This window comes from Neolamprologus multifasciatus, chromosome 15 (genome assembly GCF_963576455.1).
Source record: "Neolamprologus multifasciatus chromosome 15, fNeoMul1.2, whole genome shotgun sequence".
Taxonomy (NCBI): domain Eukaryota; kingdom Metazoa; phylum Chordata; class Actinopteri; order Cichliformes; family Cichlidae; genus Neolamprologus; species Neolamprologus multifasciatus.
Genome location: NC_140453.1, coordinates 9,006,112 through 9,020,789, shown reverse-complemented (window position 1 = coordinate 9,020,789; position 14,678 = coordinate 9,006,112). Strand labels below are relative to the sequence as shown.

At 40.9% G+C, this 14,678-nt stretch overlaps 2 protein-coding genes across 4 annotated transcripts; both read right to left on the bottom strand.

Annotated features, from left to right (window-relative positions):
- Positions 1-367: 367 nt before the first annotated feature.
- On the bottom strand, positions 368-6,741 carry fam167ab (family with sequence similarity 167 member Ab). The gene is made up of 2 exons (XM_085132414.1): positions 4,525-6,741; positions 368-2,591 (listed from the first exon to the last, which is right to left on the bottom strand). Exons 1-2 carry the CDS (start codon positions 4,888-4,890, stop codon positions 2,328-2,330), a joined length of 630 nt encoding a protein of 209 aa, XP_084988540.1. The 5' UTR covers positions 4,891-6,741; the 3' UTR covers positions 368-2,327.
- A 682-nt stretch (positions 6,742-7,423) lies between these two features.
- Positions 7,424-14,356, bottom strand: lca5 (lebercilin LCA5). 3 transcript variants are annotated; one of them, XM_085132409.1, is made up of 11 exons: positions 14,036-14,356; positions 13,586-13,677; positions 13,414-13,480; positions 12,351-12,756; positions 11,905-12,146; positions 11,416-11,721; positions 10,963-11,100; positions 10,733-10,829; positions 10,280-10,416; positions 10,013-10,187; positions 7,424-9,903 (listed from the first exon to the last, which is right to left on the bottom strand). In XM_085132409.1, the coding sequence occupies exons 4-11, from the start codon at positions 12,736-12,738 to the stop codon at positions 8,999-9,001; spliced, it is 2,388 nt and encodes a 795-aa protein (XP_084988535.1). In that variant the 5' UTR covers positions 12,739-12,756; positions 13,414-13,480; positions 13,586-13,677; positions 14,036-14,356; the 3' UTR covers positions 7,424-8,998. The 3 variants fall into 3 exon arrangements, with proteins under 3 accessions (XP_084988535.1, XP_084988536.1, XP_084988534.1); XM_085132410.1 differs by lacking the exon at positions 13,586-13,677; XM_085132408.1 differs by lacking the exons at positions 13,414-13,480; positions 13,586-13,677 and having other exon boundaries at positions 14,036-14,355.
- Between the last annotated feature and the right edge of the window lie 322 nt (positions 14,357-14,678).

Below are 14,678 nucleotides of genomic sequence, written 5' to 3'. Positions count from 1 at the left end.
CTTACCACTGGTGTTTAAATAAGAGCATTAGTGATGTAAACACCATCCTACCTCCATCTGGTTCACTGTGTTTGGGAGGCAGGCTGTATAGGGAAAATATAAGATGCTACTGGTAAAAAATTTCCTTTAAAGGCAGCAAATTAGACAGTGAGAAAGTAATGCATTTAGTGCATCCATCTCTTGATGGACTACTTCTTTCCTTTACATCTTTCGAGAACACTGTTAAATGGGGCAAAGGCTAAGTATTAAGATAATCTAAGCTATAGTAGACACTGTGGTCTTTTTTATTATTTCAGAGGGCGTTACAGGAGGTAATCTGTTCTGCTAATACCACTGCTGAAAACAAATAAAAGCCAAGGCACGTGGGAAAGCTTTAAATCTCTGATATTGCATTTGTTATACATCAAAACCTTTTTCATTGTGCATTCATTTCCCTTGGACTAAACATGACTAAACAAATTTCATGCACTTATACAGTAATATGTAAAAGTCTTTGACCAACCCACATCTGTAACTTGGCTAGATGGATAGATGGAAATACAGTATAGTAGGAAAGAGCAGAGTGTGTAAAATTCTAATGAGCATGAAAATCAATATTTGGTGTGACTCTTAGTCTTCAGCAAAGACTGAACTCTCTTATGCAAACATTTCTTTTAAGGAGTCTTCAGGAATAGTTCTCCAGGCATCTTGAATGACATTCAAAACTCCTCTTTGGTTGTTGGCTGCTATTTGTTCCATTCTTTCTAAAAATGATAATGTTGGACTCCGGGTTCTGGGGAGGCCAATCCATGAAGGAGAGTAATCCATTGTGTGTTTTTCTATCCAGGTATGCTTTTACTGTATCTGCAGTGTTTTTTGGGGGGGATCATCATGATCATCATAGACACTCACTGTTGTACCTCTATCCTGACCTCCTCCATACATATTGATAACACCTGCTCAAGCTAACTGAACTGAAAATTAAAATTTTGGATTAATCATTCCAGAAGACCTGTTGCCCCTGGCTTTCAGTTTGGTTATTGTATAATTTGGCACACAACTGCCTTTTCTTCATGTTTCCCTGCCTTAAGAGTAGCTTCTTGACAGCCACCCTTCCACTGAGACTATTTCTGATGGACAGTATATACAAAGGCCTAAGGGCCAGATTCATCTCTTAGGTCTTGTGTCAGAATTTTACTAGATTTGTTTTCCTATTTCTTAAGGACATGACTTTCAGATACTGTTCATCAGCTGCTGATAATTTTTAGACCTAAGACTTCTTTTGTCCTTCACTTGTCCAGTGTCCTAATTTTTTAAGAACACACTGCACACAATGCCGAGACACGCCAAGTTTTAGCTCTTTGGGAATCACCTTGTGGGCAAGGTACAAGGAGTTGGACAAAAAACACGTGAAAAAATCCAATGTCTAAAGAAAAACATCTGCACAGTACTGTACTATAGATGCAAACCTGAAGTCAGTGTCTTGTAAAGAAAAGGTTGCCTTCAATTATAGTTAATTATAACTGTGATTCCAGCATAAAAAAGGGGTCATAGCAAGACGCACATAATCATGTCGATGGGCGCTCACAGAGACCTACATGAGTTATAATTTAGTGTTCATCTGCGAAAACAAAGCATGTTTTTGTTTCAGACTGACAAGGGCAACTCACATGATTACTATTAGAGCAAAAGGCAAAGCTCCAGAGACTAAGCTCAGAAAGGAGTGTAATTTGACAATCATTACACCGAATAAACCATTATATCCATGATATTCTACAAACACAAATGAGCATACAGCGCTCAGTCTCTATAATATTAAGGCATCTCTTTGAAAACAACAACAACACAACTTACAAGGTAGAAACAAATTTACTAACTGTGATTGTCACTGAAAATGTCCTAAAGAGGTCTGAATGTGGTGAAAATATATATATAAATATTTAATCTGTGCGTGATAAAGTATGGCAGAAAGTAGATGGTAATACTTAAGGTAATCAGTACTAATATGGTTTTAAAAACAACAGAAGCATGCCTAACACTGCTTTTGCACCGATTCAAAAACTGCATGTACTCTGCTTCAAGTCGTGGAAGGCTAAAAGTATGAAATCTGCTCCAGGGCTGAGTTTAGTGGCAAAAACAACACACTTACTAAAACTCTTCCTCATCTCTTAAATCTCTCTCTTTGATTTCAGTGAGCATAAAAATGGGTGTGATGTGGTTTTATCTCTGAAAACAGAAAAGATCTGATCATTATCTAATCACTGCGGCTGGCCGGCTGCACTCAAGAGAAGTAAGTACATAAAGGGTCTTTTGTATTCAGGATTTTTGTTTTTCTTCCGTCGTTACCACTAGCAGAGCGAGAATCTGCGAGAGTTAATGTTCATCTTGGTGACTCCGATAAGTCTCAACGGGGCAGAGAGGCCGAGGCCCGGGGTGACCGGGCATTCACACAACAGGTCCGACAGCTCATCTCGTTCCTCGAGGCCAAAGGTGGCATCGTTGAGCATTCGGCGATGCAGATGGCACGTCTGTTCAATCTTCAGCTTGTTGATGTCACTCCGAAGCCGCATGAGCTGCCTCGCCAGCTGCTGGTCCTGCAAGCGCATATCCGTCTGCGAAAGAGAAGACAAAGGTGTCGGGATGCAAGATGAATTTGTTCATTTTATACGAAGCCGAATGGACACGTCAAAGTGTCATTCTCTAAAAGATATGAATGAATAAGATATGAAAGCTAAAACTAATCTATTCTAAGCTTAATTGTTCTTTTTATTTATGGAGGACTCAATCACACCAACATACTGTGTATAGTCCACCTGTGGAGCTTGACCAGAGGTGCTTCTGTGAGGTCCTTTTTTGTCAAAAGAAGACTCACGGTGGGATACCGTGGTGCTCTTCTTTGTTTGTGTCCAAACATCTACACAAAGATGACAATCATCTTTTTTGTTTGTAGCCACATACTGTGAGTCCGCCTTTTATCAGTGCTTCTTTGTGTGCACAGTCCAAGCATACGAGCTATGGCTGAATGTGCAGAGTAATTGAGGAGAGTAAAAATGATTACAGTTGCAGAAATTGCTCGCAACAAATGCCAGATTCTGCTGCCTGGGGTCGCAATCAATCTCACTCACCAATAAGAATGAATGGGATTCTTCTGCCTGGTGATTAAACATCGCGTGCACTGTTAAACTCTAATTAGCTAAGAAGCGCAAACTTTTCTACTTGAACTTTGAGTGTGGAACAATGCCTCCTAAATTACGCAACCAAAAGAAAAATATAAGGAAAAATAAATCAATTGCAGTCATAATCATACAATTGAATTAATCCAAGTATAGTATAAGACTCTATCCTAACTCTGTGCTGTACTAATTACAGGACAACAGAAAGCTGTAGGTACAAGGGAACAAGAACTATTCCCCCTTTATATGTAATCACCTGCCATGGTCAGGTGATTACTGTTTCAGTATTTAATGACAGCCGAAGCAGACACAATATCTGAAGTTGATTCAGTGTGTTCTATTTGTATTTTATAGCTTTTGATTGCAACATGACGTCTGAAGAAATGTCAGGCCAAGTCAGGGCTGCGTGATGGCAGAATTATTTCCATGGTAGAGGTCTATAATCAAGACACAACTTCATAAATGGAAATACAGAGGGTTTGCAATAAGGTGCAACAAGAAGGTTAGATTAGACTTTGCTCATGGCGTAAAGCAGACTACAGCAGACTATAGATGGAGGCACTGCTATGGCATGGTTCATGGGCATGGTCCATACATGCCCATATTGCTAATGTGACTACTGATAGAAGAAGCAGAATGCATTGTGAAGTGTACAGGGCTACACTCTCTGCTCAGATTAAGCCAAATGCTTCAGAACTGATCAGACAGCACTTCACAGTGCAACCAGATAATGACCCAAGGCAAACTGCTGAAGCAACCATTAGTTTCTCAAGAGAAAGAAATTAGATTGTTCAATGGCCAAGTCAACCACCTGATCTCAACTTAATAGAGCATGCTTTTCATGTTACTGAAGACAAACCTGAATGCAGAAAGACCCACAAATAAGCAGCGACTGAAGGTGGGTTCAGAATGGGGCTGACAGAGCACCTCATTGAGAGGAAACAAAGTGTGTGGTGATGTCCATAGGTTTCTAGATTTTCAACTAAGTAACCAAGTATTGTCCAAATATTTTGACCCTGTAAAATTAGAGAACTGTGTATAAACAGGTAAACAATTAATGCAATACTTTTCTTAAACCCCTTGACTTCAAACTGAAAGTCTGCAGTTCATTCACTCCATTTCCTGTCTGTATTAGTATAAGCAGCCTGAACTTATCAAAAGTCCCATGTGTTCCTCTTTTGAACACGTGGAGCCAATATTAAATCCCTCATTACGGCCATGTTCCCTGTTTCCTTAATTCCTTTTATGAAGTGTTAGTACAAAAACATGCTGCAAGCTGATTACACTGTAACCCAAAACATTTCTGAAAATCTATGAGAAATTAGAACAAAATAAAGATTAGATGGTGGTGATAATTTAGACAGTGCCTCACCAGTTCTCTTCTGAGCCAGGTTAGAGCTTCATCAATGTTTTCAAATCCCTTGAGTCCACCTGACGGCAACTTGGGCTGACTCACATCTGGGTCCACTGAAGTCTCCTTGTGTCTAACTACTTTCCCTTTAGGCTCAACTGTGATTGGTTCTTTCCCAGTTTCTGAGTCTCTGAAGCGATCTGCCTCAAGCCGGGCTTGCCATTCCAGGTAGGAGGGTCTCCTGGTCTCCAGTCTTAGTTTCTCTGTTAAGGCCTTCAAAGTCATCAGATGGTCATCTGTAGACAAATCTACACCTTCCCCACAGTCTGCCTCGTCCTGGACATTTGTCCTGTTAACCACGATCTGTGGAGCTGAGTGCAAATTCATTTTTAACCTGTTAAATACAAAAACAAACAAAAAAAAGCTATCTGGCCTCTTTCGTCGCTAAAAATCACATCAGGCTTCCATTCTGTCTGTCCAGCATTCACTTTTCTGCCCTTCGTACTCTTCAGGAGACCCAGTCTTCAGTCTTTAGTGGAATCAGATGCTTCAAATGCAGAATATCTCTAGATCTGTAGAAGAAAAAAGACACAGGTTATGAAACATTTGCTGAGAATAACAAAGGACAAACCTAATGTGCCAACATAGAGAAAAAAAAAAAACTGCACCTCAGTTTGGGCCCCCAATGAGATTACACTCTAGAAAGACCTTCATTGTATTTCTATAAACTGATCTGGATGAAGCATGTGGCCTCTCTAATATCAGAAATTAGGGGACGGCACACAGAGGGGGATAAAATACCTCCTGGATTTTCATTTAACAGAAACAAACTGTTTCCATAGCAACAACAGAGGTGCTATAAATGAATCAGCAATTTCCGACCTCCTGTCCATGAGGCTTATTGCCTCAATGAACCCAAAGCCACACTGAATGTGAATGTGCTTTTTTAAAAAAATTAAAAAAATAAAATAAAAACCTTCTCAGGACGTGTTGAGTTGGAATGCAAGACCAGTTACAATTGGGGGCAGCAATAGCAAAAGCACTCTTACTGCTCAGTGTCTTCCTACTGAGTCCATAAGATCGCAATAAGTGGTTGGGGTGTGCTGTTATTCTATAATAGCAGCAGTGAAGTCCCTGCCCCTGGATCTAATGATACAGCCGGCTTGGCTGCTTTGCAATGGAAAATAGACTGTGATGAGTAGCTGACTTTTTAGTAGCCTGGGAATGGATGCTGTCTTCGTTATCTGCATGAATCAGTGCATTGCTGCAGACCGCACTGTGTAGAGAGAGCATTAAAGCTGGAGGCAGGCATTTTTAACTTTGTAAGGACCGTTCGTGTACAGTGAGGAACTGGTTAGATCGTGAATAGGGACTGCTTATCCAGAACACTTAGAAAGGATGTGGAAAAGTGTGTCTGTATCACATAATGAGCTGTGATCACAATTATAAAGAAATAGAGGAGTTTTTGTTGTTGTTTTTTTTAAACCCCACAAACCCCTCTTTACTGGCTGGCCTGGTGAAGCCAGTCACTTTTTTTGAATAGGCCAGCAGGAACTCTGCCTCTCTAGGAAGCCAAGTTTTACATCCTGAATATCAAATTCACCCAGGGCATATAAAAACACTGTCAAATGTTAGATGTCAGGGAGGGGGTGGCAGTGGGGGAAGTCCAGCTGTCCCTATCCAAATGTCCTAAGTGAATCAGCACACATCACCCATACATTCCTCTGGTTTAAACTCCGGTTGCCACACTAATAAAATATATTTTGTGGTGTTGGGACTTCTATGAGATGCCAAAACCTGGTCTGGCTGAGCAGCTTAGGAAGTCTGGCTCTCCTATCTGGAACATGAGGTCATGTCTACATAAGAAACACAACCACAGAGTAACTAAATGAAGCTTTAGCGTATAGTCCTCCAATCTATAATATAACCTGACCCTGGGAGGGATTTCAATTTCATCTTTGATACTGAGCATAACCGAAAGAAATTATCTCCAGGTTCGTGTTAGTAGTGTAAACACTGCTGCAGCGTATTGATTTTTTCCCCCGTGTTGTGGCAACAGAAGCCCAATAAAGCAGTCTATAGTTCAAAGTGAACCAATCTTTGCATTAATAAACAATTATGAAAATACCCCCCAACCCTAAATTAGACATCGAAGCTCTACAGTTCTGACTGTATTCAGAAAAGAAGCGATTAACTTGATCATAACGCACAATGGAAGTGACAAAGACACTCTTGAGAGTTACATTTGAAATATATAGATCCAAGGTAAAACAGGACTTGTTATTATAGAACTTGAAATGGAGAGAACCATTATGATTTTAAGTGCCATTTAGTTCTGACAGTGAAAGCGGGCATGTAATAAAAAGTGTTTTTTAAATTAATTATTTTTTATTTATGAGAAAATAACATACTGATAGTTCTCACAGCATAAAAGAAACAATTGTGATTACTATTGCGCTCACTGGGGAACAAACACCATCTGTAAAGATAACATTTTTCCTTCTAAATCCCCTGGAACATCTTGCACGATGATTTATTTTGCATGTGATTCATTTCAGCCTATTCCTGCTTTTCTGGCAGCGTGCTACAAGGTGATACCCTGAGGGGGGGATCACCTGAAAACTCGGCTACGCACGTAGACTACGACTTCGTTTACCTTTCAGGAACCACCCAGCAGCGGTCCAACTTACCACGCTGAATCCTGGCACATCGGCGCAGACCATCACCGCCAGTCTCTCTCTCCCTGATAAGATCCCCTCTATGGCTCTGCGATGCACTTATTTTTGAGCAGGGAGCTACCGGAGGAGGGGCGGGAAGGTTGCGTCAGGTTGTGGTTGCTTGGAGACGTCCAAGGAATCCGACTTCCCGCTAGATGAATATTACTGCAAGTGCGCCACAGTCTGATGACCAGGAGACAGCGTCACTATTGTACAAACCTTTAATTCATTCAACAATTTTAAACATTAGACAAAATGTCACTGGTTACATGTTTCATATTAAATAAGCTTCACAGAATAAATACAAAGAGTTTCACAAGTAAATAATAGGTATCAACTTTAGACTGAGGGCGGTGACAGCTTTGTGTCACATTTAAAAAGTGCTGTCTGAATGTAGCTCGAGTGTAATAACAAATGATTATTAAAATAAGAGCATTTTGTGTCTTCATTTCATTTCAATAAAGCCATCAGATTGCTTACTACAGGGCTGATTGCCTTTTTGAAAGTAAAGCGCTCCCATCACAAGACATTTAGTGCAGAAAGGAAAAGCGAGAAGGATCTGGCAACATTAGGCTGATGTTACATTTTCTGGTGCAGGGCATGGACTAAGCTGGAATTGGTGGGTTTAATACAGATCATTATTTGCACAATCTTGTAGATTAGTGAACATAGTGAACATAATGTAAAAAACAAAAAAACAACCAATTAAACAAAAGTGGTAATGAGAACTGCTGTGGCTCTAGGGTTAGATGGAGGCTGGTGATTTGCTGTGGCAACCCCTAAATGGGTTGGGCGAAAGGAAGACCTGGGACTTACATGTGCTTAGAGTGCTGGTAAGATTACATATAAAATTGATAACTCGTTTATCATACAGTAACAGTCAGATGTTGTACAGCCGATCTACACATGGTGTGATTGTCTTGTCATTTAGGGGTACATTTTTATGTCATAATATCTGCAAAAGAATTAAAGGAGTGGGAAACATACTTTGGCACCACTGGAGAACACATCCATTATGGCCTTCAAGTGGATTTTAATTCAAGTGATCTGAAAGGGAGAGACTCCTGCATCTCCATGGTATTGTTTAAAAATAAATCTAGTTGATGACTGAAAAAACTGGCCAATGACAGATCTAGTGGTTTATTTAAAACTAAATCAAATATGTGTAGAAAGTGATGATACAATGCCTTGAGCAGAGGGCATTCACCTGATACAGTAGAGTTTAAATCCAGTGTGAAGCCATCTGGTAGGAGGTGTTTTAAACAGAGAAGGGGGAACTGTAGGAAGGCTGCTATTATGTACCATGCATTGTAATTTCTTCCTCCCTACTGCAGCCCTTTCAGATTATGGGAAAATCTATGATTAGAAAGTATCTGACAAAGACAAAAAATATCCCAAACTATGGAATATTTTTAATCAGAAAAGCTACTCTTTAATTTTCACAAGTGCTACAAATAAAAATCACTGTTATGAGAGTTAAGCTGGTTTTAAAGGAACGTCTAAGAAAAACAATGTAACAAACATACAAATTGCACATTAACCCATTGATCCTTTTTCTTAACCGCTTGTCCACCTTAGGGGTGTTTTGAGGGGCTGATCCAACTGGACAGAGGCAGTTAAAAAGGACCGATGGATGAAACAATCAGTTTCTGCAAGTTTCTTCTTTTTTTGATGTTCTCATATTTTTAATGCTGGGTTGTTCTTATATTTCATAAATAACCTCTCAGATTTGATGGTTTGCCATCAAAGACCCAGACTACTTTCAATCTAAATTAATTTCATAATGTGAGTTCCTCAATCTCGTCTTCGAAGGAGGTGATGGCACGGATGGCAGGTCTGCTATCTGCAACATGGAGGGTGTTAAAGGAGGCTGCTGGAGCAGTGGGAGATCCTGAGTTGAAGTTGAGCAGTCCATCCCTTCTTGAACGCATTCCATTGGTTGTTGGAGGACTATTAAGAAGCTCCAGTTTATTGGAGGTATTCGCGCCATCACCAACAGCTGTGGCTTGGGGACCAAACAGCTGGTGCATTAGACTTGACTTCCTGTCCTTTCCCTGAGCTTTTTCTGTCTCCCTCTCCTCTGCCGCACTGATATTAAACACCCCTATTGCTTCTAACGCAGATTCCTTGTCCTCTTTGGGTGGAGGTGGAGGGAAGCCAGAGGAACCACGGAAAGTTGAATGTACAAACGAAGGTGCGTAACCTCCAAATGCCATGTCATCACTGGAGATTTGAGACCGGAGCGCTCTCCTCCCTATCCCTGCTGTAACTGCTCCACCCTCTGTGCCTAGTCTCCTCCTTCCACCTTCTCTGCTCCCAGCATGCAAACCATCCGGCTCCTCTGAATTAGTTAGGCTGAAAATCGAAGAGTTATGGTTCCTTTGCTCAGGAGGGCGTGGAGAAGAATGTTCACCGAGACCCTTATTGGACTCAGAAGGACTCGAGGCAAACAAGGAATCCTGGGCCCCCTGTTTCTGACTGTCTATTTCCCGCATCTTTGCCAGCAGCTGCTCTTTTTTGCGCCGCGCTTCTTCTGATGCTTGCTGACAGGCCAGCGCCTCCTGATTCCATCTCTCCACCTCTCCCTGGACATGACCGTGCTTCTTGTAGTTATCATCCCCATTCTGGTTGAACAGGGAACTCGTCCACTTTTGGCCCTCTTCATCCTTTTCTTTCTCCGAGCCTGTTGGGATAGCGTTCCTCAGATTAAAGTACAAACAATGCTGCTTTGACATGCTTTTTATAAGTGAAGTATATGCTCTACAACTACTCTTAACTAATCTTTGGCTTACCATTTCTTAAAAGCTTTGCCTTAACTTCAAGCGCTTTCTGTTCCTGATCAAGGTACTTTTTGGCCTCTTTCTCTTCCTTCACCAACTCCTTCTCCTCATGTCTTTCTCTACTTTTTTGTTCCCAGTTTGGTCCCCTGTCTTCTGCCTCTGCTTGATTGACCGCTCTGTTAAGCTCCTGATAGCAGAAATTTGAAAAGTGATGAATGACAACAATTAGTGGTAAAAGATGTGGACAAAGTAAGTACAAGGAAAGAGTAGACACAACACCTTAAGTGATAAATATTCATCAGGTGGATGTTCCCTGTACTCGCTGGCATCTGTGATAGCAGGGGGAGGTGTGGGAAAATCCAGACTCAGCATCCTGCCTTCAGTCTGTATCGCCTTAGAGCTGCTCCTGCTGGGAACTATGTGTGGGAAAAGTAAAAAATCACTTTTACTCAACATATTTCTGACCATCCCATTACACAAAGCATTAGTTATAAGCAATCCTGGTTGCTTTTTAGCCACCATGCATATTTATTAGTATGGATTCAGACACAGCCGATGAAGTTACAGCAAAAACATGTATCAAATATCAATGTGGGAAAAAAATCCAGGCTTTCCAAAGGATTCTATCCAACACAAAAAGTGAATTTTGTGACTCGTGATACCATCTGGCATCCACTTTTTGATATAAAGTCAAATGAACTACACAAAAAGCCTCAGCAAGTTATTTGTTACCTTTGTGCTTTGTGTCACTTTCAGTCTCCTTTTTTTGTGAGGGTTTCACCATGCGATTGGCATAAATATTCTTCGCATCGAGTTCTCTCTCCTTTTCCTGAACATTTTAAGAAGAAATAAAAAAACTCAACAAAAAATACCGTTTTACACAATGAGCAATCTGCTTTTAATGCACAGTCCTGCTTTTGATGGCAGCGGCTACTTTTTAAGGTTACTTTTTGTACATGTACCTTGAGTTTATTGTTCAGTCGTTCAAGTTCCTCCTGGAGAGCCCTGATCTCTTCCTGGGCACTAAGTGTCTTCTTCTTCTCTGCGGCAAGCTGTCTCTGATAACTGCTATTTCTTAGCTCCATGCTACGCTCCACCTCCTTCAAACACAAACACTCATTGAAAGCTGCTTCATTGAAAGGGAACCCATGGTTTAGGATAAAAACAATAAATGAGAATTACAATTTTGATTGTTCACTGACAAGAGATTGCACATAAATGTGCATCAGTTTGTTATATTGGAAACCAGACACCCAACATTCAACATGTTCCAGGTTAATCATTCATACAACAAAGCAGTATGTGGGGCTTGAGAAATCAGGGTTAATAAGACTTAATTTCAGGTCAATAAGTATTTAATCGGAATCCAGAAGATCCAGAAGAAGGTTAGATCTTTTATTCCACTGTCTATTTACCTTAAGCTTATGTTCAGCTTCTTGGGCCCGCAACTTCTCTTCCTCTAGCCTGCGGCTGAGATCCTCTCTGGCTCCTAAATCCCGCTGCTCGACCAGCTTCTTCAGCCGTAAAATCGTAACTTGACTCCTCTGAAACCGCTCCTCGGTGTCCCTCAGCTGTCGCTCAGCTTTCCGTTCCCGTTCTTGGGTGCGCCTGAGACGTTCACGCAGCACGTGGATCTCGTTGGAGTGCCGGGATAGGAGCTGGGAGATTTCGCTTTCTGTATCATCGTACCGCTGCAGGGCTTTCTCTTGACGCACCTGAAGCTGAAGCATGGCAAAGTTTGCATTGCGAGTGGTGAAGAAGAAGGAGAATTGTAATTGATTTTCCTGTAAAAAAAGTCTGTTTATCCTGTTTCTTTTTTACTACAAACATGAATAATAGCCATGAAATTATTTAAGAACACTCTTCCTTCAAAGCATTTAAACCAAATATTGAAACAGGCCTACCTGTCGAAGAATTCGATTTTCTTTCTGCAGTTCGTCCGTGCGCTGCTGCAGCTCAGAAAGAGCATTGCGCAATTCATTGATTTTTAGGAGGCGGGCCGAGAGCATCCGCTTGGTCACCAGGTCCAGGTCTTTAGGCGGTGTGGACTCCTTGCTGTGAGAACGCACCCCCCTTTGATACTGCTGGGTCAGGGGGTGACCACCTGGTCGCTGTGGGCGAGACAAGCCCCGGCGCCCCAAACCACCTGCAAAGCAGAGAAAGACATATAATGTAAAATCTAAAAACATGACAAAAGCTCCTATGAAAAGATTTTTTTAAGTCAATCAGGCAGTCAAAATGTGCCTTACACTGCCATCATCTAAACAGTCAATTTAATCGTTGAATGAATGAGATTTTAGCCTCATTCATCAGTTTAACTGTTTATCCACTTCCTTCCTTCTTCACATACCTGTCTTGTGGAGAGGGCTGCCAGAGATCCTCTTTGCCCGCACCCCTCTATGTGGGGTGGGTGAAGGAGTCCGGGACCGGGAGTACGGTGAGACAGAGCGCTCTGAACGAGACTCGTTTTCATAATTCTCAGAATAAAATGACCCACCACTTTTGCTTCCCTCTCCTTCTGACATCCGATCCCGATCAGGATCTGAATGCCAAGTTCTGGTTATAGATCTGACATCACCTGAGTCAACTTTTGTATCCTCGCTGTGCATCTTGTCCCAGAAGTTCTGTTTGTGTTCCTGGACAGATGAAGCCCGAGAATCTTTCTTTGTACTACGGCAGGACTGGCGACTTAAATCCCGGTTGTCTTCATATGGGTGAGCTACTTTTTCAGATTCCATGTTGTCACTTAAGACATGCTGGATTTAAAAAACAAGAACAGAGAAACAGAACCGATTATGGAGTGTAGTGAATTTTGTTCTTTAAAATTTAGGTTGTTACCTTTGAACTGAGCTCTACATTTATAATGAGTAATGTTCAATCAAAAAGAATATTCTTAAAGCTAAAAGAAGCTAAGCTAACTGGTTTTGTTTAGGTTTTTAGTTTTATGTGTGTTGGTCACCAAGCAACAAGATGTGTGAGACAGAATTTTCCATGAGACTGAATCCCATATGATATCAGTGGTCTCTGCAGTAGAAAACTAAACGGTACATTGCCTCCATCTGCCCTGGTGACTTTTTAACGACTGAATGTAGCACAGTGCACAAAGCTTATCAATTAAATAAATAAAAAAAAGATAAAAGAAAAGAAAAAGTAGAATTAAAGTGATGTGAATAAGGGTATCCTTTATTCACACCTTTATTAAGAAGATGTAATTTTACATATTCACATATATTGTATATATAATGTTGTTTTAGAAAATAAAATCTTGCTAAAATGTTGGAAAAAGAATATATTTCTGTGAAGAAAGTCAATATAGAGTAAAATTTAGGGAATTCTCACTCCTATTAAAGTATACTTGCTGACAGGACATTAAGAATCACCAGAAAACATAAGCAAGTAACTGTGAGGGTCACCTTATATATCAAATTCTAGTCGACTTTGTCCTCATGTCTTCATCGCATCTTTTGCCTGAGGAGGAACCTGGAGGAAATAGCAGCCTATCATTGGCATTTCCTCTAGATTCCTGGTCATTCTAATAAAATCTAGTCTCAATATTAAGTGAAGACAAAGGATGCCCTGGCTTACAGCAGCGGCACTGCCCTGCACTTTGTGGGTCCCACTGACGGGATTAAAGTAAAGCGTGTGCTGTTCCAGGTACTCTGTTGTTGACAGATTGCCTTTCAAATAAAAACAACAAAATGTATCACCTGGACTTTATCACATAACTCACCGAACCCTCTGTTGGTTTATGTATCTTGCACATTTCAATTATGTGCAAGCAAAAGGCAAACGAAACTTTAAAAAGCTCTTCGACGACATAATATCAGTGTCACTGTAAAGCTAACGGTGCCGCTAGGTGAATAACAGCTAACAACAGCCACTTAATATTAGCATAGCAACACAAAATCACCACCATCATCAACAGGTGGAGTGTGCTGTAGCGTTCGGTGTCTTTCAGCACTAAACTGTCTTTTTTTCTAACTTACAAATGTATGTTAATGTTGCTCAGTTTCCGCCTGAAAGTGCAACACTTACCCGTTTCTTGTTTTGATTGGATCGACTACGGCAAGCTAAACAGCTATTAGCAAGCTAGCTTGAACTTTAGCTAACCTAGCTGCCGTTAGATATAAAATAAAGATGGGTCGTACACCCGTTTTTGAAATAAACTGTCATGGCTGTCGCTTTATCAATAACAAGAGAAAAAAAAGCAAGTCGTCGGCTAAAAGTAGTCCTTCTCTTTAGTGCCATAGAATTTCTAATAGCATTTTTTCCAATCCACGCCTAGATGTTTGCTTCAGAGTAGCTGCTGACGCCGTACCATGGCAACCGCAGCTCTCCCTGCAATACTACCCTACCACCAGAGTGGCGCTGTTGTACGTGTTATGGATGGTTATGATCATTAAAAATGACCGAAAAAGAACTATTAAATCGTATTGTAAATATATAGGATTTATCGCAGTTGTGTGTGTGTGTGTGTGTGTGTGTGTGTGTTGGGTTGGGTTGGGGGTTATTGAATAAAAACTATATGTGTTTTTATGTGAATATAAAAACTTTTTTACTTGCAGGCAGGCACGTGCAGAGGGGGGGGCTAGAGGGGCTTGAGCACCCGCCCCTTTCCTGATGGGTGCCCAAAGTGCCCTTTTGTTGAGGCAACTTTAAAAAAAAAATAAATAAAAAT

Bases quoted from the DNA above. Each gene is read 5' to 3' on its own strand.
- fam167ab (XM_085132414.1), bottom strand. From the start codon at position 4,890: ATGAATTTGCACTCAGCTCCACAGATCGTGGTTAACAGGACAAATGTC. The intron at 2,592-4,524 runs GTGAGGCACTGT...TCTCTTTCGCAG, and splicing joins CCTGGCTCAGAAGAGAACTG to ACGGATATGCGCTTGCAGGA.
- lca5 (XM_085132409.1), bottom strand. From the start codon at position 12,738: ATGGAATCTGAAAAAGTAGCTCACCCATATGAAGACAACCGGGATTTA. The intron at 10,830-10,962 runs GTACATGTACAA...TAAAATGTTCAG, and splicing joins GACTGAACAATAAACTCAAG to GAAAAGGAGAGAGAACTCGA. The intron at 10,417-10,732 runs GTAACAAATAAC...TCCCACACATAG, and splicing joins AAGTGACACAAAGCACAAAG to TTCCCAGCAGGAGCAGCTCT.